Genomic DNA, 22,766 nt, shown 5'->3' with positions numbered 1-22,766 from the left:
CACAAGACAGTTGTATTTTATAGCATCCCATTACATCTGTACAGTTTTCCAGGCAAGTGACAGGTTTTCTTCAAACAGCATTCTATGATGATGATACATACTTTAAAAAAAAAAATCACTATATCCTAATATACAAATGCTATTAAATGAAGTTGGAGACATTTGTATCTTTCAGTTGGTGAAGAATAAAATAGATACAATCTCTCTGGAGGACATTTCTTTTCACTCAAAGGAGGATCAAGAGAATGAAAGTCTCCCCTTTGGGTCAAAAAATGGCATTGCTCATAGGTTTAGAAAACTTTACTCATGAACCTAAGACAACTTACAGGGGCTACAGACACAGATATCGTCTATGTGCTCCAAGATCATCCCAGCAACAAGCTAGTTTCTCCATCTGAGCTTGGAGAAGTTTTTCATATCCATCCATCCTGGAGATCAGCTTCAGTTGTTAAAGCACATGGCTTCTGAATGGTTCTAAGAATAAGGATTTTTCCTTTAAAGAGCCTCGATTTATTTTTACCATGTTGTTTTAACACTACTGCTGTAGTATTAAAGTGAAATTATTCCATTAAAAGAAAATGCTTACATTATACATTTAAAAATTAGAGAAAATATCACTAAAAATAGGTTCTGGTTATTGGATTTCACAAAATGCTCAATTAAGAATAGTTTTCCACAAAAATCTGACCAGGATTCTACCCCAAAAGTTGAGGGGGCAGTTCCAGTCTAGCTTTGTCACACCAAACATACAGTTTTGCCTTCTGTTTCTGCCACCATGCCCTTCCTTCCATCCCAACATTCCAGGCATGTCTTTCAGCAATAATTGTTCTTTGGTTCCTCGTTCTTTAAGCCTTAGTATGCTTAAATATGAAGGGGACAGCTTTGTTGACCAAGAGTCATCATTAAAAGGGCCAAACACCAAGAAACTGAAGGCCTGGTTGACAGGAAGAGAACTCGTGCCAGGAAAGACACTAGAGGAGCTGCACGTCATCAGAAAGCGATCAATAATTAAGGTTTGAATTTACAGAATGGGTTCAGACATCCAAATGAGAATGCCCATCAAACCTACGCAAAATGACTCAGCACCATCACCTGCCAGCAATGTTCACAGAAGACATTACAACACAAACGCATCGGATTATGCCTCACCAACGACTGCAATGTGCAGTCTCAAGCACTACCGCAGAAGTGGAAGGGACCGTCTCCTCATCATAATACTGTTTTTGGAAAACCAGGGGTCCTCATTTGTTCCACCAACTTCCTTAGTTTGCTCTAAGCAATTGTGTCGCTGGCAGGGTTGAGGGTGTTGGAAACATGTCTAGCAAAGGGGCCATGTCCTGCAGGGATGATTGAGGCAGATGAACATGGCATACTCTAGAAGGCATTTTTAATTTTGGCTGCCACAACTACTAGGATCTCTCCAATTTTTTTCTGCCAGTTCTCTATGTCCTTGGACACTTCACACCACAACTCTCCATGGCGGGGCTCAGCATTCTCACAGCGCTTCTTCACCTCTTCCTGCTGCTCCTACAGAGGAAGAAAAACAACAGGTTGGGACTATCTTAATCCCGCAATTCTTTCTCCTAGCTGAGTAAGACCGTCTTCAGATTCTACCATTCCTTCTAATGCATTGGTACATTGTGCTGAAAGTTAAGCACTTATACCAGGGGTAGGCAACCTATGGCACGCGTGCCAAAGGCGGCACACGAGCTGATTTTCGGTGGCACTCACACTGCCCGGGTCCTGGCCACCGGTCTGGAGGGCTCTACATTTTAATTTAATTTTAAATGAAGCTTCTTAAACATTTTAAAAACCTTATTTACTTTACATACAACAATAGTTTAGTTCTATATTATAGACTTCTAGAAAGAGACCTTCTAAAAACGTTAAAATGTATGACTGGCACGCGAAACCTTACATTAGAGTGAATAAATGAAGACTCGGCACAGCACTTCTGACAGGTTGCCGACCCCTGACTTATACAAACCATTAAAAAAAGAAAGAGGTGGGAACCAGGGTTAGGAATAACTGAAGGTTAAAACTTGGCAGCAATGACAACTGCTTTGCAAAGCAGCCCAATGGGCCACCAAACTAGGTTTGGTTTTCCACCATCTACCTTTCCCCACGTTCTTTCCATAGCTGCTCTTCAACAGAATCTAACATTGGTTTTGAGAGAACACACAAAAACGGACATTTTGCGGAGTTATGAATCTAATAGGGTGCTCTAGAGCCTAGTCTTAGTACATTCCAGGCTGCCAGACAATGAAACTGTTTCCCTAGTCGCAGATCAGGCAGAATCAAAGCAACTGTGGTGGATTAAATTAAATTTAAATTAAATTAATGGAGATATCCTATCTCCTAGAACTGGAAGGGACCTTGAAAGGTCATCGAGTCCAGCCCCCTGCCTTCACTAGCAGGACAAGTACTGATTTTGCCCCAGCTCCCCAAGTGGCCCCCTCAAGGATTGAACTCACAACCCTGGGTTTAGCAGAACAATGCTCAACACCCCCCTCCCCCCCCCCCCATGCTTTCCCTGTGTTGCCTAGACAGTTAGCAGTGCATGTAATGCTTGCCACAGCTCTTGTACATTTAGGCAGAATATGCACTTCTCTCTACATGCACGCTCCAGCATGTGGAGGGAGATGCCTCTCCCTGAAGCTGAGAAGTCTCACATCAGCTCAGCACCAGGCTTCTCATGAGCATTACATAGGAGCTGCCATACAGGATTAGAACAATGGTCCATCGGAGCTGGTCTGCTACTTCCAACTGCAACCCATATCGATATTTCAGGGAACGGGATAAAAACCCTCATAAGGGGCAATTATCCAGCAACACCTACAGGGACACTTCTGACTAACCCCAAGCAGTTAGCGGATGGCTTATGCCTTGAATGAAGTTTGATCTCATACATTTTTGTATCAGCTAATGTAACTGTGGATGGCAAAGACAGGCTGCCAGCTGTGTCGAGTTCTTTGTGGTGGTGGTTTTTGTGAGATTCACTCCCGGTGGACTGAGTGGAAATACCATCTTTGGAGAACCACACAGAAAAGATAGTGTACTTGGGGTCAGTGCTCAACAGTGCACATTTTACTGCATCTATTATTGGGGTAGCAGTTTCTAATTTTAAAAATCCGTATTATTTTTCCATGCTGTGATATCTAGAGGAATTGATTAAGGAACACCAGAGCGTGCATGTAGAGAGAAGTGCATATTCTGCCTAAACGTACAAGAGCTGTGGCAAGCATTACATGCACTGCTAACTGATCCTGAAGAATCCTCCATCCTCTGCTTCAAAAGCAGAAACTACACACTTCAGTTTAAGAATAGATGTGCAATGGCAGAGGGTGTTCAACATGGCATTTGGCTTGATAATTTCCATTTCCTGCAGAACCACAGAGAGAGCACAGATGGGGTACACTAGACTGACAGTTGCTCTGATCTATAATCAAACACTAGGATTGCACACAATTGTTTCCCAGCCACATAAAGTTGTCTGTTAAGATACAGAACCCTTTTTGTTTAGAGTTTTGAGATAGCTGCTCTGAAAGGTTCTGGATTCAGAAAATGATTAAGTCATTTGTAGGTTTACATTTCCTTTCATAAAGGAATTTGGCAATTTCTGAAGCTGAAATCTAAAAAGTAATTCCATCTATTAACAATGCTGGTTTTAAAAATATCATGTTTTAAGTCACACGGCTCATAATTATCTAGTTAGCAAAAGCAGTCTCAGCCTCTCACTCCTCAGGCCACGTGTACTGCAGAGACAATGCACTCTCTGCTAGGAACAGGCTGAGCAGGGATTCCTGTTGCTGATTAATGAATAGTGATGATGGGCTTCAAAACCAGTCCTGTTAGCCAGCAGAAGGTGGGGTCAGGACCCCATATCACTCCCCAGGAGGTCAAGTCTTCTATCTATAGAGAGAGACACTCTCTTACCTCAGTGCCGTGCTGGAGCTCGAATTTGTAGAAGAAAGCCCAGGCATCCCCCAGGTCTGAATCTATCTTCACTGTTCGATGGAACCATTCTCGGGCCTTGGTTATTTTACGCTCGCTCCAGAACAACCTGTTGTGGGAAGGAAAGGGAGAAAAGCAGAAGTGAGCAGTTGGCAGGTCACTCTCTCCTTGCAGAGACAACGGGTCACCTGACACCTTGAAAAGTTCAGCTCTTGGCTCTCCCAGCACAGAGGGGGCAGCTTTGCAAAAAGAGATCCTTCTGGCTGGGAAGGTGGAAGAGGGACTATAGAGGTAAAATGGAACACCCACTGTTTCCTTGCTGATTGCTGACAGTCTAAAAGGCTAAATTAGCCCCCAACCAAGGAAGGGAGCAGGGGGGAGAGTCAGATGTTCTGAAGAAAGAATGTTATTTTCTTGAAACCCAGGCAGAATCTTCCCCCCCTTATTTGCTTACTGTCAGTCAACCATGCTGCACCAAATTCATAAAATGAGAGGCTCATGCAGGCAATCTTATCTCCCACCATCATGTTCTTAATGTTTTAAGATGATCTTGTAGCTATCTAACAAGCTATGTACAATCTTTAGATATTTGGAGTTTATTTAAGTCCTGTACCTACAGAAGTGTGTCCAGATTTATGAAGGCCAAGATCTGAAGCAGAACCCATCGTACTGTGTAGCAGAGCCATCAGTACAAGTGCATGTATATAGCGAAATACTAAAATCTACTGAAACAGACGTACATTGAAAATCTGTTTCAATGCAAAAGGGTAGGCGTGGGATTTAGATGTTTAAACCCCAACTTTTGCACTCACATTGCCTGTCGCCATTTCTAAAATTTGCTCATGAATTTCAAAACTTTTCCCCCCCAAGAACTAATCAACTGTGTCAATATTTTATGGGTTTGGTTTCTGTACATCAAATAGAGTTCAATTAAAACTAGCGAGGTCTTTATGAATAGGAGGCTGTGTGATTGGCTAAGCTGTTAAGTTGTATAATTTTATGGTTTGATAACATGATTGTTTTTTAAGCCTTATGATACTCTTGATTGTTCGGTGTTAGATAAACTGTGATTTAAAGAGCATGAACACTGATATGAAACAGACAAAACACCTGCAAAGTAACAATCTGTAGTAACTTATTTACTTTTAACAAAAGCTCTTCACAATCATGTTACAGCCCAAAGTATCAGAGACACATACAGAAGACTCATTATGGGAGGTGGAAGCAACTTGTGCTGGGTTTAGTTTAGCTACTAAATAGTTTGAGGATGTACCAGAAGGGGCCTGGAACCAGTTTCTTTAAAGAGAAAGTTAAAATTCTTCTTCTTTGCTGACAAAACTGAAGAAGTCAGCTGTCATTGTCTGGCAGACCCTAGTGCCACAGTAACTGGAGTGAATCCTGTATGATTTGCTTTGGCTTACAAGAAAAGTTGTGTAAGATTTGGGCACTGTTTTACACACTTCCTCTATTAAACTCTTCTGGTATTTACAAAAGAAAAAACAGCTGTTTCCAATCACTATTGCACTAAAGTCAGCCCTGCACTTGACTGGAGGCTTGTAACATAAAAGAACAGGAAAAAAGCCATGAAGCACAGTGGATTAAAATACTAGCCCTTCAACATTAGATTAACTCAAAATCTGGTCTAGGCAACAAGAGAAAATGACATTTTAGTTTTGTTTCAATTCCTAAATGTACATTTGCCTGCTTCACAGAAGCAAATTCAGCATGACCGGCAACTTATACTCAAGAAATGCCCAAAATGAAACAGCATGGGATGATGGAAGCAGCAGAACTGGAAAAGGAGAGTATGGCAGGTCAAGATTATGGGCCACTGGCAGAATTTGGGGACTAAGAGGGAAGAGACAGGGAGTTTAAATAGCACCTGTCCACATTAAACTGGCATAGTGGCCAGCACAAGCAGCCCCACGCTTCCATGGGCATGAACAACATGTCCCCAAAAGGAAAAGCAATTACAGCTTGACTTCAAGTCTTTGTCAAAGCTATGTACCAAGGGAGCCCATGCTAGTGATGTTTTCAGTGTACCTAAACCTAACACTAGAACAGATCTCTGCATGAATCCACAGTGTTCCCCACTGCACTCCTACACTTCCCAGCTGACATTAGTACTCTGAGAAAAGGCAGACAGCTTATGTTCAAGCAAGAGAAAGAAGCTGATTTGCACTGATGCTCAGAGCCAGCCATCCAGATGCATCAGTTGTTCCTGGTTTTGAGGCATATCAATACTGTATTGAAGCAAGGCCACATGCTACTGATCTGCAGCAGTGTTTTCATGGTGTATGTGACCTTAACTTGTGTCCAGAGACAAAATGTCTATTTTTACTTCATTAAAAATAGGAATAGCTGCTCACTTGGCTACAGCCAACAGGACGTGAGGGTCGTGCTCACACTTCTTCAGGGCATCCACACTTTTGGTCTTTCGCTGTGGTCTTGCCTCAAGGAAAATTGCTTCTGACCATAGGATTCCTAAAAACCAAACAGAAAGATTCCAATTTTTGTTAAGTCAAAGATTAAAAGGTCACATTTTACCAAGAACAGCAAGTATGGTAGGTGCTTAAATCCAGAATGCAGTGTGTCATTACTGCTTCAGACGTTCAGGCCAGAAAGGACCATCATGATGATCTAGTCGGATACTCCCACCTATTGCAGGCCACAAAACCTCACCCACCCACTCCTATAGTAGGCCCATAACCTCTGGCTGAGTTACTGAAGTCCTCAAATCTTGATTTAAAGACTTCAAGCTACAGAGAATCCACCACTTACTCTAGTTCAAAACAGCCCAATGACCCATGCCTCACTCTGAAGAGGAAGGCAAACTCCCTCAGGGTCTCTGCCAATCTGACCTGGGAAAAAATTCTTTCCTGACCCCACATATGGCAATCAATGAAACGCTGAGCATGTGGGCAAGAACCACTAGCCAGACACCTGGGAAAGAATTCTTTCTAACTCAGAGCCGTCTCCTCTAGTGTCCCATCTCTGGCCAGTGGAGATATTTGCTAATAGCAGTCACGGATGGGCCACAGGCCATTGTAGGCAATCATACCATCCCCTCCACAAACTTAGCAAGCTCAGTCTTAAAATAAGTTAGGTTTTTTGCCCCCACTATTCCCCTTGGAAGGCTGTTCCAGAACTTCACTCTTCTGATGGTTAGAAACCTTCATCTAATTTCAAGCCTAAACTTATTGATGACCAGTTTATATTCATTTGTTCTAGTGCCAACGTTGGCCCTTAACTTAAATAATTCCTCTCCTTTCCTGGTGTTTATCCCTCTGATGTATTCATAGAGAGCGATCATATCTCCTCTTCTACTTCGTTTTGTTAGGCTAAACAAGCCAAGCTCCTTAAGTCTCCTCTTGTAAGATAGGTTATCCATTCCTCTGATCATTTTAGTAGCCCTTTTCTGCACCTGTTCCAGTTTGAATTAGTCTTTCTTAAAGATGGGAGACCAGAACTGCACACAGTATTCCAGATGAGCGTACACCAGTGCCTTGTATAATGGTAATAATGCTTCCCTAACTCTACTGGAAATACCTTGCCAGATGCATCCCAGGATTGCATTAGCCTCCTTCACAGCCGCATCATATTTGTGCTTCATAATCATAGTGTGATGGACCAACCTAATACTCAAATAGCTCTCACCAAAACTCACTAACTTTGTACTGAATGCTTCTTTGTTTTGTGCTCTGCAGTATCAGCTGCTATTCCCTGAATACTGAGTCTCCAGCTATGAAGCGCTTCTACAAGACACTCTTCGCTTTCCATTTTTTTTGGTACTTCATACACTAGGTATGTGCCGGCCCAAAGACTTTCAGCTGTGACCACCACACAGTGGGAACAGTGCAATATAGAACTATCCTCAAACCTCTTCTGGAGACCCTGCATCATGCAAAACACATGATTGGTGTTATGCGGTGGCCATCAGCCATCTATGGATGCCTCTGTAAGCAATGTTTGAACACTGTTATCCCACAAGTGCAGGTAAATGTTTTAATTGTACAGACAAATCACACACATTGCCTACATACTAATTCAGTTAATTCATGAGTGCCACAAGGTGGGATACACTCATCAACTTTCCAGTGGTTAGCATGAAGGGATAAATGGTCTGGTGAAACTTTCCACAGCTCTCTTCAGGCACCCGGTATACTTCCCAACAACACTGCCAACCTCCCAACAAATTACTAGAAGCAAAACTAAAATGCCTTGAAAATATATACATTTCTAGCAGTCTGCTACGAAGGGGGCACTTAGTATGAAAATAATAGACCACCCAAGGTCATTATTGGCAGATTGACGGTAGCCAAACTTGAGCCTGGTCTACACTACAAAGTTTTGCCAGCATAGTTGTCGGCTAGAAGTCCGGGGGAGGGCGGAAATCACACCCAACATAGTTATGCCACCAAAACCCTGGTGTAGATGCAACTATGCTGACAGAAGAATGAGATGGTGCAGCTATGCCTGCAGAAGAACTTCTGCCAGCTTAGACTGCATCTGCACTAGAGGGCTCTGCTAGCATAGCTACACTATAGATAGACAAGCCCATAGTGAACGACCCAGAACAAAAAGGTTACCAAATCTTTCAGATAGCCAGGAGTGAAATTGTTCAGTGTGTAATTTTAATTGTACAGGACACGCTACATCTACTTAAGAATCATCAACTCTCATCTCTTCAAAGCAAACATGACAGGTAACTACCCTCAGGAGGAAAAACATTAAGAAGCTGTAAAATGTACCACCTGGAAGCAATTGGAAGAGTTTGATGAGGAACGCTGAAGTCCTCCCAATGATCCTTACTGTACCCTGCTGCCAAACAGGCCAGTCACAGGAGGCCCAGAAAAACTGCTCTAAATGCCCACAGAAGTTTAAGCTTACACATCCCCAGAGAATTTTTCTTTCATTGCCAAAAAGCTGAAAAGGAAATCTGCTCAAAGGAGCATGAAATCTTCTGCTTCACTTGTCAGCCAGCCACACCTGTGGAACACTCTAGAGCTGTGGAAATCTTTAGAAGTCTCACATCTGCCAGGATTCCATCAGGTGGTTCGTGCAATAGCTTCCTGTAAGTGGCAGCCATATATGCACCATAGGTAAGGCTACGATTCTGTCATGGATATTTTGAGTAAAAGTCATGGACAGGTTACGGCTTCCGTGAATTTTTGTTTATTGCCCGTGACCTGTTCATGACTTTTACTCAAAAAATCGCTGACAAAATGGGGAGGGAGGAGGGTCCTGTACCCTGCCCGGGAGCTGCAGGGGGGCCCCGTCAGCAGTAGTGGCCGGGGAGCTCTGGGATCCCCGCAGCGGCTGGGAGCTGTGGGAGGTCCCACTGCTGCCTGCAGAGGCTGGGCTGCTGCAGTGGTCCCCTGCTGCTGGCAGTGGTTAATCAGCTGCAGGGCCCCCAATGTCACAGAGGTCTCTGGAAGTCAGAGATTCTGTGACTTCCGCGACCTCCGTGACATAATCGTAGCCTTAACCATGGGGGGGGGGGGTGTACGTATACACACGTGCACGCGCATACACACTCACTCTCTCTAACTTTGTTCTGATTTCACTGACAGTTTAGAGCAAGAATTTTCCCTTTGTGTCTTTCAAGACTTCTCTTTACTTGCAGGCTATATTTGTACCAGTGTAGAAAAGTCCATGACCTGACCTGAGCACATGTTTTATGACTATTGTGGTATTCCACAACAGGGGGAAAAAAAAGATCCTTAAAATAAAAAGCTTTTCTTTCTCAAGATTATTTAGCTATGTAGTTGCTACAGGGCTGTTATACAATTGTGACTAGGAAGAGAACTCAGCAATCATGAATGGCAGGGAAGGAGGTTCAGGATGAAATACTTACACATGGCTCCTGCTACAAAAAAGTTTAGAAACCCTTGACCTAGTGGGAGGGTGGGAACTGGAACACTTGCATTCTAGTCCTGGTTCCAACACCAATCTGCTGTGTTATCCTGGGCAAGTCACTTGCACACAATCAGTTTTCCCCGTCTATAAAATGGGGATAATATTTACCTATCCCATGGAAGTGTTGTCAAGCTGCCGACAAGCTCCGACATAAGGAATTCTTAAGAGTGCACATCTAGTCATGGAAGATGCAAAGAAATCTCATAATTCTTCCACTAAATCATACCCTGTTGAACAGTTCTACTGCACAAATGATCTCTGTTAACCCAGAGTGTTTTCATTCAACCCCAGAACCCAGCACCTCCTTTAAACAGGAGCAATCAGTTTAGTCCTCAAAGAAAAAATGTCACCCATGTCCAAGATACTCTCTCAGGAAACCAGGAACCACATACCGGGCACGGGCCTGATAACACAATCCAAGCAACACTGCAGGAAAACTGAACCACCTGTGAACAATCCATGCCCTTCTCTTCAGGCAAGAGGCAAGAGCATCTGAGACCTCGAACAGATCTGCAACGCTTCTTTTGCGGAAGGAAATTACCACCTCCTAGAGCAGTGGTTCTCAAACTTCTGTACTGGTGACCCCTTTCACACAGTAAGCCTCTCAGTGCGACCCCCCTTATCAATTAAAAACACTTCAAAAATATATTTAACACCATTATAAATGCTGGAGGCAAAGCAGGGTTTGGGGTGGAGGCTGACAGCTCGTGACCCCCCCCATGTATTAACCTTGCGACCCCCTGAGCGGTTCTGACCCCCAGTTTGAGAACCACTGTCCTAGAGCATATCAGAATCTGACCAGTACATAAGATGACACGGCTAGCAGAAACATCTTAGAGAGATGAGGACCCCTCTTATCCACCAAGCAAAAATAACTGCATTTCAGAAAAATCAGCTCCTCCTTACCCGAGTTGGGACATTCCTGCAATGCCTTGGCCATCAGCGTATTAGCAATGTTTTTTAGTCCAGCTCTGTATTCTAATCGCACAGACTCTAACCTGGTGTGGAAAAGACACCATTGTCAACATCTCAATTCAGTAGCTAAGAAAGCAAGAAACCCGTGAGACATTTCATTTAAAGGACATGGGACTTGTTAAGAACACATCTACCAGTGCTCTCTGCACAGCTGCCAGGAGACTAATTTTGCTCACTCGTAAGCTCATTGGGCTAAATGTGTTCAGCAGGAAATCATGGAAGAATCAATGGCTATTATAATTTTTCCATCCCATGGGTTAAAAGATCATTGTGACCTTTATTTTGAACAGTCATCTTAGATAAAAGCATTTAGAGGAGACTGAATTAACACAGAAATGGAAAGGTAGTTTAGATTAATCTACAGTTTCCATTACAAGAAAACAGTTGGCAACCAACTGCATCCCCAGAACAAGTAACATGATGGCAGCTGTGTCCTAGATGAGCCCCCCAGAGGACTACACATATTCAGAAGGGAATTGTTGTCCCCAAAGCAAAAGAGTGAAATACCCAGGATTTCCTTCTGGTTGTATGCGATAATAGAGAATCCATGCTCAGACGGCAGGAGGTTGGGGAAGGGTGCAAGGTGGTTAGCATAAAGAATACATTGCCTGTGTTGTTCGTGTGTACTTAGGTCAGCTCTACACTACTCACCAGAGGTCTGGATTCTTCGGATTCTTCAAGCGAGACTTCTCCAAGATGGCTCTTGCTCTGGTCAGTTGCCCAACTTTTTCCTCCAGCCTGGACAGCAAGAGCCACAGGGGTGTGGAATGGGGGCACTTCTTCAACTGTTTAAAAGAAAGCAAACAAACCAGGGTTTGGGGCAACAGGGAGAGATGACGATGGGGAGTTTATAGTATTGACTGCTTTTATACCAAAGCTGCAATTACTAACATGTCTCCAATTCAGTTTCATGGCTAATTTTAAGATCATTCACTCTCGTATTCCACATCACTCCCAAGACATGCCCCAAACATATTTGAAGTATATGGCAGCATGCACCTTTTTGGTGGCTAATGCATCTCTTTGGTCTACATAAACTCTCTCCTTGCACTTTGTTCCTCGTAAAACCTACCAATGGGCACTTTTTTCCTTTGGTAGCCATTAGAATATTAAGTAGAAAAAGTAAATATTTTAAAGGGGAGCTTGAATTCTCCCTCCCCCCAATCAAGAACAAGCATCTGGCCAGCTTCCTCTTAACATTGTCAATACAACCTAAAGAATAGGTAACTCAGCTATAGCATAACGACAGTCAATCTACTTGGATGTGTGGTTTGATGTTTATACTACAGAGCATGAATGTGAGGCAAAGAAGAGATTAGCCTCTCATTTTATGCGGACAAATCTGAATGCACCAAATATATGTAACCTGGAATGATCTAGTGGAGGATACATTCTATCCAGAGACTCTGGTTTAGATGTTCATCCTTTGCTCATCCTCATCACCTAGCCATTCCTATGTGATCATTCTACCCTTTTAGCAAGATGTCAGCATCCAGCCTACCAGTCTGCCAGGGACAGATTCCTACAAGTTACGGCTTTTGCTTTGAGGAAGACAGTCAATACATGATTTCCCTATACTGGAAGAATGAAGCAGAGATGGAATCATGTCCATCCTTACCCCTTGATTATAGGCTTCCCGAGCTTTTTCTATTAGCTCGTCTTGCTCCTCAATCTGCCCTTTCATCATCCACAGCTTGGGGAAGTCTTCATAGTGCTTCAGGGCTTCCTCACAGAGCTCCTGGGCAGCAGCAATGTTCCCAAGCACCCATTCCAATTTCACAGACTTCATAAAGACCTGAGACCAGACAAGAAGGTGCTTTCTCATTAGCAGTTATTGATCCAGTAACATATCAATGCAGTGGATTCCTTGTTCCACAAACATACACCTATTACATGCACAGACTAGGAACAGGCTTCTGAAAACATGAAAATTAAGGCTAAAAAAATTCTGGGAGTCAGCAACAGCTTGAGATCAACACAAAAGTTATCCAGGAGTTGGAACAACATGATCAACCTTAACCTTTGCCCCCACTGTAAGCAGAGTGCAGATAGTGACATTAAAGAAGTATTCCAGGCAAAAATATTTAGGCAGTAGAAGAGCACATGAACATGAATTTGCTCACTGGCTTTCCTACCACACCCCACTTTCCTTTCCCAGGTCTCTACCACACTTGTAAATGTGGCTCCCAGGACCTCTTTCTCTCCTTCCCCACAGTCCAAAGCTCTGAACCAGAAGGCTAAGGACTGCCACATACTGCTTTCAATTCTTTCCTTTACCATTTAGAAGGGCCATTATTGAGAGGCAATGTGCTTCTTGCTGGTCCAGATTGTGACAGACTAAAACCAAAAATCAAATACAGACTGCAAGATGTTTAGATACTATTAGCTTCCCACGCACTTGAATGCCCCCAATAGCCCATCCAAGGAGCAACAGCATCGAATCTGACATACAAAAGTTTCACAACCCTGACTGCCAGGTAGAGAGGAATGTTTAAAAGATCAAGGATGAGAGGTAATTTTTTTAAATTAAATCTTGATTTATTTTCCCCATTACATAGACTAGATGTATTTTGTTTGAGGGGTGGGGTGGGAGGGTGTTTTAAAATGGTCCAGTTGAAAACTGGCAAAATAACTTTTGACTACAAATAATATTGCTAGCAACATCCTTCAGACTGATACACCAATGTAGTTTTGTATCACAAAGCAGAATAGTCGGGCCTTTTAGATAATATGCCTGTATTAGGAACTCAAAAAAATACGCACTAGAAAGTCTTCCCTACAAATAGGAGAGTTTCATTTTTAAAAGCGAGAAATGAAATGCAAGACATGCTTTATGTAACATGACTATTACATAAACTGTCAGCTGTAACTGGGAATTTCTTGACTTTTGCCATCTGGGTAACAATCTAAAGTTTTATTTGATCCCAGACTTTTTTCTCCATAATACGTTTACTTCATGTTGCAATGCGCTGGGGAAGCACTTTAACAAATCAGCCACGTCCCTGCAAAAAACAAATAGCAGGATGCCAGCTGGTACGTCTCTGGGGTCATGAAAGTGAAGGAACTCCCTCTTCTTCCCTCCCGTCTCCCCCATATCAAAAGAAGACTGTCGTTCCACCCATCACATGTTCTTACTCTGGCTGTGGGGGCACTGCTACGTGCTTTCGCCAGTAATCTCCTCGCTCTTTCATATTCGTTGTTTTCAGACTCCAGCTTCACAGCAGCCAGCCAGATCTCTTCACTGTTGGGGTTGGCCTAGGAGAACAGAGTGACAAATATATAATCTGATTCATCAGAAGATTTAATCCTTTGTTTGGTTCAGATTTAAACTGTAATCAGGCCCTTGTCGATCAGCACCAGGATTCTTTCAGTTCAAGCTCTTCCCAATCATTCATCTATGGCCTTTTAAGGTTACAAAGAGTTCTCCCAAACAGACCCACAATCCAAGGATCTACGCCAGTTTAGGAATGGACATTTCATTTCTAAACTGCTCAGAAGAGTTGGTCCTTGAACCTTCTTCTGAACCGTCAATTAAAGTAGTGAAAAGATTATAACGCTGACGCAGGGACTTTTTTATTACCCCTGTAGACAGTGCCTGGCAAAATGAACCCTTGATCCCTGACTGGGGTCTGTAAGTGCTCCTGCAATACAAATAACTTCGGGGCATCAATGCTGGGAAAGGTTCAGAGCTCTAAGAACAATTAAAAGTTCCCAGAACCTAGCTGTGGAATCAAAAATCAGTCACCTCCAGTAAGAACGAGTCTCTGCTGTCATTCAGTTTTACTACCATTCTGCTTTGGAGGCTCCACTCTCCTCAGCATCAGCACTATGGAGCTCCCCACTCCTTTCAGTGTCTGGAGGATAACTTCCTTCATTTTGCAGTAGGCTGATTATACTGGTCCAGGCTACAGACAATTACAGGGGGCAAACATGCACTATTTGTGGGTGTGATCCTGGTTCTGGAATCCAAACCGTTACATTTCAATGAATGGAGGAAGTAGACTAATTCATCCAGAGGAACCTGCTGATAGCGGGGAGACTGCTAATCGGAAAAATTGGAACGGGAGCGGCAATGTTGAAAGGGTTGCAGTCTATAGGTTGCTTCCAGCCTGCTTCTCTATTCTATTTGGGAAACAGAACCAAAAAGGAATGGTGCCATTTTGAAAGGCTAACTTTGCTGCTGCAGGAGCTCAGAGCCCTCTCTAGAAAGGACCTATTCATTTGCTTTGCTCTGTCCCATCCTGGCAGTAATTCATTTATGCATCTGCCACGTGCTCAAGTCTGTCAAATGAAGGCTACACCCACCTGGAAAGCCAGGGCCAAAATGCTTCTGGCTGCAGGCACATCTCCAGCCAGCCACTTTGATTTGGCTCCCATGAGCCACAGTACTTCTGCCTTAGGACAGTGCGCCACAGCTCTCTGCAAGAGAGCCTCCAGCGATTCCCTGAAAGGAGAAGATGTGAGCTGTGATAACACGAAGGCACATCTATAAAGCTGAATTGCCGGATCTTACTTCCACTATTACTCGATGTTATAAATAGTTATTGTTGCAAAGTCCAATGCTATAAACTTTGATAAATCATGTCATAAGGAGATGGGGATGGGTTCTTTTCCCATGAAGTTTCTAAAATCAACTTCTGAAGAGGGCTCTACAAAAAGTGAATCGTTGTTAAGACACCATCATGTGAAGCAAGTGTTTATGGAGAGACCGCATAGGCAGCTTGTGTGTTTTGGAAAGTGCTGTTCAGCTAAACAATACACCGTACTAGATATGGTGGCAACTGTGGAAGAAGTCTTTTCCAGCATTATCAGCTGGAGTAGCCTGGATCACACTGATAAGAGGTTATGTTTTCAGTAGAGTAAAAATGTATTTTACAAGTGAAATGAGGGGGCTAAAAGTCAGTCACCACCAGGAAACTTGAAAGGCTACTGACAGCGGTGGAGGGAAAAAAACAACATGTTGAGAAAGTGCTCGAACATTACAAGCTAAGTCCCAGATCCTGCCATCAGTTACATCTGAGAAGTCTCATTGGCTTTAACGGGATTACTTGCCAGTGTGTCTGTAGCATTGTGGCCATAGGCCCTTACAAGTTTAGCCCCTCTTCCAAGCTTTCTAAGGAGAAAATATTAGATGCATGTGACACAGCACAAGCTTTAAGATACACTATCTGCAGTTTGGCTTTTCTTTTCAAGTTTAAGTTCAAGAGTGATCTTAATCAGAACATTTACCTGATACAAATTAGCAACATTTTTAATTAAAACCTGACTGAGGGCCTCCCTGCACACACACTGGCTCACTGATCAATCAGCGTACCTAGAGAAGTTTAAATGAAACAAGTGACTTACCATCCTACATTCCCACCATTTCTCAGGTGTCCCATTCCCAAGAGGTTTAACACCACCTCCATATCATTCCCACATACCAGGTTGCCCCATTCACCAAGAGGATTTTTAATGACTTCATACCAGAAGTAGGTGCGGTCTACCACCATAAGAAATTAAACTCAGCTCTGCATACAATTCCAATGGGTTTTCACCAGCTCAGACTTTTTAAATCCTATTATTCAATAGTTTATGGTCAATTTATTAGCTTCTCTGCCTACACCAACCCCAACCCACAAACTTTAGAACTGTAAGAACACCCTTTTGGTAGCGTGAGAATTATGCAGCATATGTACCTGGTTCCGTGGTTCTTTTCAAAGTAAGCTGCTCGCAACCAAACACTTTTCTTGCTTGGGAAAACTTGTAAGGCATAAGCATAAATTGCCCGAGCACACTCTAGGGCATTGTGAGCAACACACTAGAGAAAAATGAAGGGAGGGGAGAAAATCCAAAGGGAGTCAGTACAGGCCCTAGAGATATAAAGTGCAGGATAGAATGATGTACATATCAATGGTGACACAGAGCTCAAGGTTTTACAAGAATTCCGGTGAGTGGTATTTACCAAGTACATATAATAACAACAGGACAAACATCTGAATAGCAATCACTTAGCAGAAATTAAATATATACTGGATTCGGAATAATGTTTTACCCTAAATAAGGTGCAATTATGGGATTCTCACAAGCACCTAGGAGTCCCAGGAACACGCATGCCATTGATTTTCAATTGGTCTTGTGCTCTTACATTATTTAGGTGATTTTTAAAATTCAATGTTTTTAAAATTGGTCCTATATGCTTGCATATGCATTGCTTACCTACAGAACTCGCTGGTTAGCATGATTACATGTGCACTCATAGTTTGTAGGCTCAATTCCAGGTCAACATATTGAAAATGTAGCTTTGGAAGTTTTATAAAACTAATACTGGTAATTTAGTTGTCAGTGCATATTCAGTCTGTTCCAGATTGACAAAGAAATCCAGTTAGATTATGTAAACATTTGAGCTAGAATTTTCAAAGGAGCCTAAGGAAATCTGCCACCTAATTCCCTTAGGTTCCTTTGAAAATTGCCATCTTGGCCTACAATATCTACTTATATTACAAAAACAACTGCAAAATTTCTGCACAACTAGCAGTCTCTAGAACGTCTCTAGAAGATTGCTGCAACTCAAAACTGAGAAGTGCTGACAGAACTCAGAGACAAGCTTGCACAGAGTCTGTTGGCATCTGGCCAGTAATATCAGCCCTTTATTTTCACAAAAAATAGATCTAACTTCCCAATTGTCAGTCCCTTTCCCCTACTATAATTAAAAGAAAACAGAAGGGTCCTAATCGGACATACACTATCTGCATCTTCCATCCAGGTATGTTTCCGATCTTCCTCTTCGATCCCAATCCCAATCACAGCTCGCATAATAGCCTGACACGTAGCCACACTCCCAGCTTTATCACACTCCTCAGCATCCTAGAGACAATGAGAGCAACACTAAGACAATCTGTTATTTCAGTGTGAAAAGCCAGCAAAGGAGACAGCACATTCTATTGCATCCTTTGAGCAGGAGACAGACTGACAAAGCATGACCTCTCCAGCCTGGAAGGGTCCTCTCTCCATTTCACGGATTCCCTTTGGACTGAGCCAACTGTGGATTTTTCCAAAATAAAATGCTGAAAACTATGAGAGGAAGTGGGGAGAGAGAGCATGAGAAGATGAGAAATGCTCCAAGACAGACTGAGCCATGAAACCTAACAAAAATCCTGTGTATGAAAACAAATACACAAACGGAGGATGGTGGCATCAATGCTCATAACCTCAAAATTACTGAACTTTCTTTATGTTTGCCTTGATTCTCAGATCTCAATGTTTAAATAAAACCCTGTCGGCCACCCACCACCAAGTTAAGAAACATTTGGCACATTTATCAGAATACACAGGGGAAAAGGTTTGTTTTAATATACACAGCTAAGCAGATTTTGTTGAAACCTGCAAAATAAATTCTACTTCTGACAGGACATCCAGCATGGAAAATTCCAGCACTACAGAAGTTTGAGAAAGGAGGACAGCAAGGTTTATAATGGAAGTTTAATTTCAACCCTCATTAGATTGGCTCCTATTGCTATAAATGAAGTTGTATCTGGTTTAAATGATAATGGGAATGGTAGTTTTATAATTAAAAAAATTAGTTTCCTTACTGAAATTCTTTTGAGTGGTGTGCCAAATGTGCAATGCAGATGTGAAGAAAAGCTCTGTGTAGCTCAAAAGCTTGTCTCTTTCACCAACAGAAGTTGATCCAATAACATACATTACCTCACCCACATTGTCTCAGTGCATATATGAGATTCAAGTTAACGGGGGTCGGCTCAGACACTGCCTTACTTGAATTTTAGTTTGCATTCAGAACAAGAACATATGAAAACACTTTGCTGCCTTCATGCACTCCACCAAGTGCTTTAGGCCAATAAACTATTTTATAAGTTATTTTAAAATCATTTTCTGCTTTTCAAGTCCAATTTTTTAAACAGAAGGATTAGAACATTAAGCCAAGTGAGAGGTACATTGCAGAGGCTATTGCCAATCCAGGGGCTTTGCAGGCTTCATTGTTACCAAAACATTCAGATGTGGACACTGCACAAAATCGCTCCTCTACTTTCTGCTGTCCACATGCAATCAATTACACCCACTTCTTGTAATATGTTGTCGGAAAAGGCCTCCTTTTGGTGAGTAGATGGTTTTTAAACCAATAAATCCAGGTGTAGGTAATACACAAAAGCACAGCTTGAGGCTTGTGCCCCTTACACCCTCATACAGCAGCTGCTTGAAGTAGCACAGTTCAAAAAAAAAAAAAAAAGACGTAAATCTGACCACAGTAAAGTACATTCTCCAGCTAGATTGCACGTTACTCCCAGACATACCACTTAATCATGGCACTAGCCTGGTTCCTTCCAGCTCAGATAGTTATTGATCAGAAGTGACTCGGACATGGGACACTGGTTGATATCAGAAATGTTAAGTTCTATATTATTTTGCATCAGTGGGCGTCAGAGTGGGAAGAGAATGCATAATCTGAAATGTCTGACTGGAGCCCAATACTAGCATGCACAGAAGGGTTTTTTAAAAAAGGGAACACACACGAGTACCTGGATCCACTGCTCCCTGTTGATTTCTACCCCATTTGCCCTGAGGGACGTGATAGCTCTGTCAATGATTTTCTCCACCATCTGAGTGTTTCCATTGGCTTCCTCCAGTTTGGCAGCAGTTATCCAAATGTGACGGTCTGTTGGAATGTTCTCACGGGCTTTGTTTAAGACTTTGCGAGCATTCTCATATGTCTCCAGCCTTGCCAGAGCAAGCCATAGCTGGACAGCAACAACAAGTTAGATATTAAAACAAGGAGACAACACTTCATACAGCAGTATCTGCCCTGTCAACAGGCGAGAGAGAAGGCTTTGCACCATGCAGATATATACTCTTTGGTAGATTCTCCCCATCTCACACTATAACGAGGCTGCAAGATGCCAATATATAAGTAGTAAAATAATCAGAGTTTACCACTGGCCTTGAAAATTCAATACCTCTTATTCCAAATGTGTGAATATGTTGTCTCTGTTGAACTTCTGCAGTAATATTTTCTATTGTGTTGTCAGCTGGATTTATAGCTCAGTGTATGGTTCAATGTTTTTAAAGTGAATAAAACAGTGGCTTAAGTAATGTGTGTGTGTTTGTGCAATTATCATAAATGCATGTGCAAATTAGGTAACTGTGCAAGCAAATATGCCTAACTAGCCATTTATGGGTACAATTACCCAATTTACATGTACAATTACAATAACAAGTACACAACAAAATGACATGTAAAAACATGCTGAAAACCACCACCTGAGGCATACAAATTAACCCAGAAAGATACTGCCAGACCTGTCTTGCTGGTTAGTTAAAATGCCTGGTAAATCCGCACACTGCACTTTACTGTCAACTTTGCTTTTCAAAGCTTGTAAACATCAGACCCTTTCTATAGGAATATCCTTAATCTGAAGGAGAGAGAGAGATTTGTTGACTTACTTCCACGCTGGTTGGACAGCATTCCACTGCTCGGCTCAGCATTATCCTAGCATCTTCAGGTTCTTCTAACTCCACTGCTGCCTTCCACAAGCGTACTGAATTCGGAACATGCTCAAGGGCTAGAAAGGTCAAATAATAATATGAATCTTGGGAAAGAAGGCTTTTACAAGAGAGAATGCTGTACTAGCAATAATCATTTCTGCAAACATAGCTATCCCTTTTCTTTCATAGAGGAAGTCTTAAAAAAAAAAATTTAAAACAGTTTTGCTCATAAAAAGTGAAGCTGGAGAGGGAGAAAAAGTACCATTTTTCCAAACCAGAAGGTCCTTTTGTTTCTCTTCAGCCAGTACAAGATGGAAGAATTGGAGTAAAATCTAGCCTGAAATTCCACAGGCTACAAAAGTCTTAACTTGTAACATCTGTGTTAACTCTTTCAGAAACTGCTTCAACAGTTGTCAGAACACAAAAATCAGGAAAGCAAGGAACCATAAAGCACTGTTTCCCCATTTCAAGCCAAACAAAACTGATTTTCAGACAACTGCTGTGCAAGTTAAAGGCTTTTCCACTTAATCTTGACTGTGCCCAGTTTGAGATTTTAGAGCTGTTAGATATTACAGGTCTAAGTAGGGTTCAAATCAATTTTAGAACATTAGGACAAATGTTTTAGCTCCTTAGGACATGCATTTTGTTACTGCATCTTTCACTCAGGTATAAAAACAAGCATGTAAGGATTAATTCTGACAAAAATGGATATGACAGAGGGTGTTCTTTTGTTACTACAAGCAACACCAAAAGATTACAACAACAGAATATTTCTCTACTTTTCAGGTGTTTTTTATTTGATGCACTTCGTGTACATTCAGTTTCATTGTTTTTCCTGTCTGGTTAGTCTTTCCCATGCTTATATGGGAATGTTATAGCAACAGGGAAGAGAAACCTTTTTAAAAACAGGAAAATGTGATTGTAAAACCACAAAAAAATTGAAAGATGATTCCAAGGCAAGTGTAACATTTGAAATTACTTTTAAAATCTCAGTTTTTGAAGTTGAGCAGGTTTCAAGTTAATGGTGTCCCTTTAATTGTTCCAACAAAGGTCCAGGGAAGACAAAGACTGTTATCCTGAGCTTCTCTCGGACTCAAAACCAGAAGGAAATACATACAGAAAATGATTATGGTATTCTGACTAGCTGGACGTTAACTGTTCTTCATCAAGTTTATAGTGGCAGGAGCTTTTCTTAAAGCATTCTAAATGAGTAATGTCAGCCTTTGATAGCTTTAAGTGCTACTCGGCAGGAAAGAGCATGTCTTCACAGACACAGCATTCATTTCTACACCTCAAAATGGATTCTAGCCCTCAGTTTGCTGCCTCACTAGAGAGGATAAAAGCATTAGACGCTCTAGAGTGTTTGCTGGGTGATAGGATCATACAACCCACAGAAACAAAAGAGAAGCACATTACAGGATCATATTTCAGTGCTGCTACTTGGCACTTAGCCCTGATTATTTTCTGGTAAATACTGGTTAAAATTGCCAGTCTTCACATGATTCCTGATCCAAATACCTCCAGGCCTCAGTTTTGTGCTGCACCATAGGACGCAGTAGCGGAGGAACACCATGAAGCTGATAGTAACATGTGGAAATTAGAAGCAGCATGATACATTTATATTCTTTTCCACCAACAGCTATACACCAAACTTCTTACCAGATAATATTCTGAACTGAAAGCTGCTCACAGAACATACAATATCTCTAATCATTTAAACATCAGACGGAAAAAAATAACTTGTGTACTTAACATGCTGTAAATCATCGTTCTAATCCAGCTCACAAGTCACATCCAGAAATCTATCACTTTCTCATATGACTACCATCTGGTTTTCTATTTAATACTTACTGCAACTTTTATAGGCGCACACAGTTTAATAGCAGCAGCTGTGTTTAGCAGCACATTGCAGAACAAATTCTTTTGCAGTATCTAACCCATAATTAAAAAGCCACACACAAAATAAATATCTGAACTCTTGCAAGTTCCAGAACAACAGCTGAAGCGCAAATCTTTTATTCAAATGTTGGCAAGTACAACACAAGTGTCATTTCATCACAGATAACCAACTGCAACAGTCAGATAGGAGGCAATTTACTTCCCTTGGTCCTAATCCTTGCAGTAATCGTACTAGATGCTATGCAGTCATTTAATACTGTGAATTGATGCATATTAAAGATCTACAAAGACATTAAATCCTTATCCTGTTCCCTGGACACCTAGAAAACTGCAGTAACTCTGAGTGTTTGTAACAGAATTTAAATGCTAGGATTCAGCAACTTGACAAGGAGGTAGTTTTAATCTCTTCTGAAATGGGACTGGCACATTAATTCTTTGGCTGCTTGAAGTTAATGTTGTGGTGCCATGAGCAAGACCTCTAATTTCAGCACACCGGGATGATCAGTCATGAGAGAGAAGTGCCAATCATACTGTTGTGT

General features: G+C 41.9%; 1 protein-coding gene across 1 annotated transcript in view; it reads right to left on the bottom strand.

Annotated features, from left to right (window-relative positions):
- The window catches only part of LOC128846404 (pre-mRNA-processing factor 6), a 35,060-nt gene continuing 12,294 nt past the window's right edge, over positions 1 to 22,766 (bottom strand). The window contains exons 10-21 of the mRNA XM_054045474.1: positions 20,287 to 20,405; positions 19,365 to 19,583; positions 17,572 to 17,694; positions 16,527 to 16,648; positions 15,154 to 15,292; positions 13,984 to 14,103; positions 12,467 to 12,643; positions 11,500 to 11,633; positions 10,780 to 10,871; positions 6,324 to 6,438; positions 3,937 to 4,063; positions 1 to 1,527 (exon numbers count right to left, since the gene is read on the bottom strand). Coding sequence (XP_053901449.1) covers positions 1,375 to 1,527; positions 3,937 to 4,063; positions 6,324 to 6,438; positions 10,780 to 10,871; positions 11,500 to 11,633; positions 12,467 to 12,643; positions 13,984 to 14,103; positions 15,154 to 15,292; positions 16,527 to 16,648; positions 17,572 to 17,694; positions 19,365 to 19,583; positions 20,287 to 20,405 — 1,640 coding nt within the window. The 3' untranslated portion in view covers positions 1 to 1,374. The remainder of the gene's footprint in view (positions 1,528 to 3,936; positions 4,064 to 6,323; positions 6,439 to 10,779; positions 10,872 to 11,499; positions 11,634 to 12,466; positions 12,644 to 13,983; positions 14,104 to 15,153; positions 15,293 to 16,526; positions 16,649 to 17,571; positions 17,695 to 19,364; positions 19,584 to 20,286; positions 20,406 to 22,766) is intronic.

This window comes from Malaclemys terrapin, chromosome 12, assembly GCF_027887155.1.
Source record: "Malaclemys terrapin pileata isolate rMalTer1 chromosome 12, rMalTer1.hap1, whole genome shotgun sequence".
Classification (NCBI taxonomy): Eukaryota; Metazoa; Chordata; order Testudines; family Emydidae; genus Malaclemys; species Malaclemys terrapin.
The sequence above is the reverse complement of the archived record's forward strand: the minus strand, read 5'-3'. Positions and strand labels throughout refer to the sequence as shown.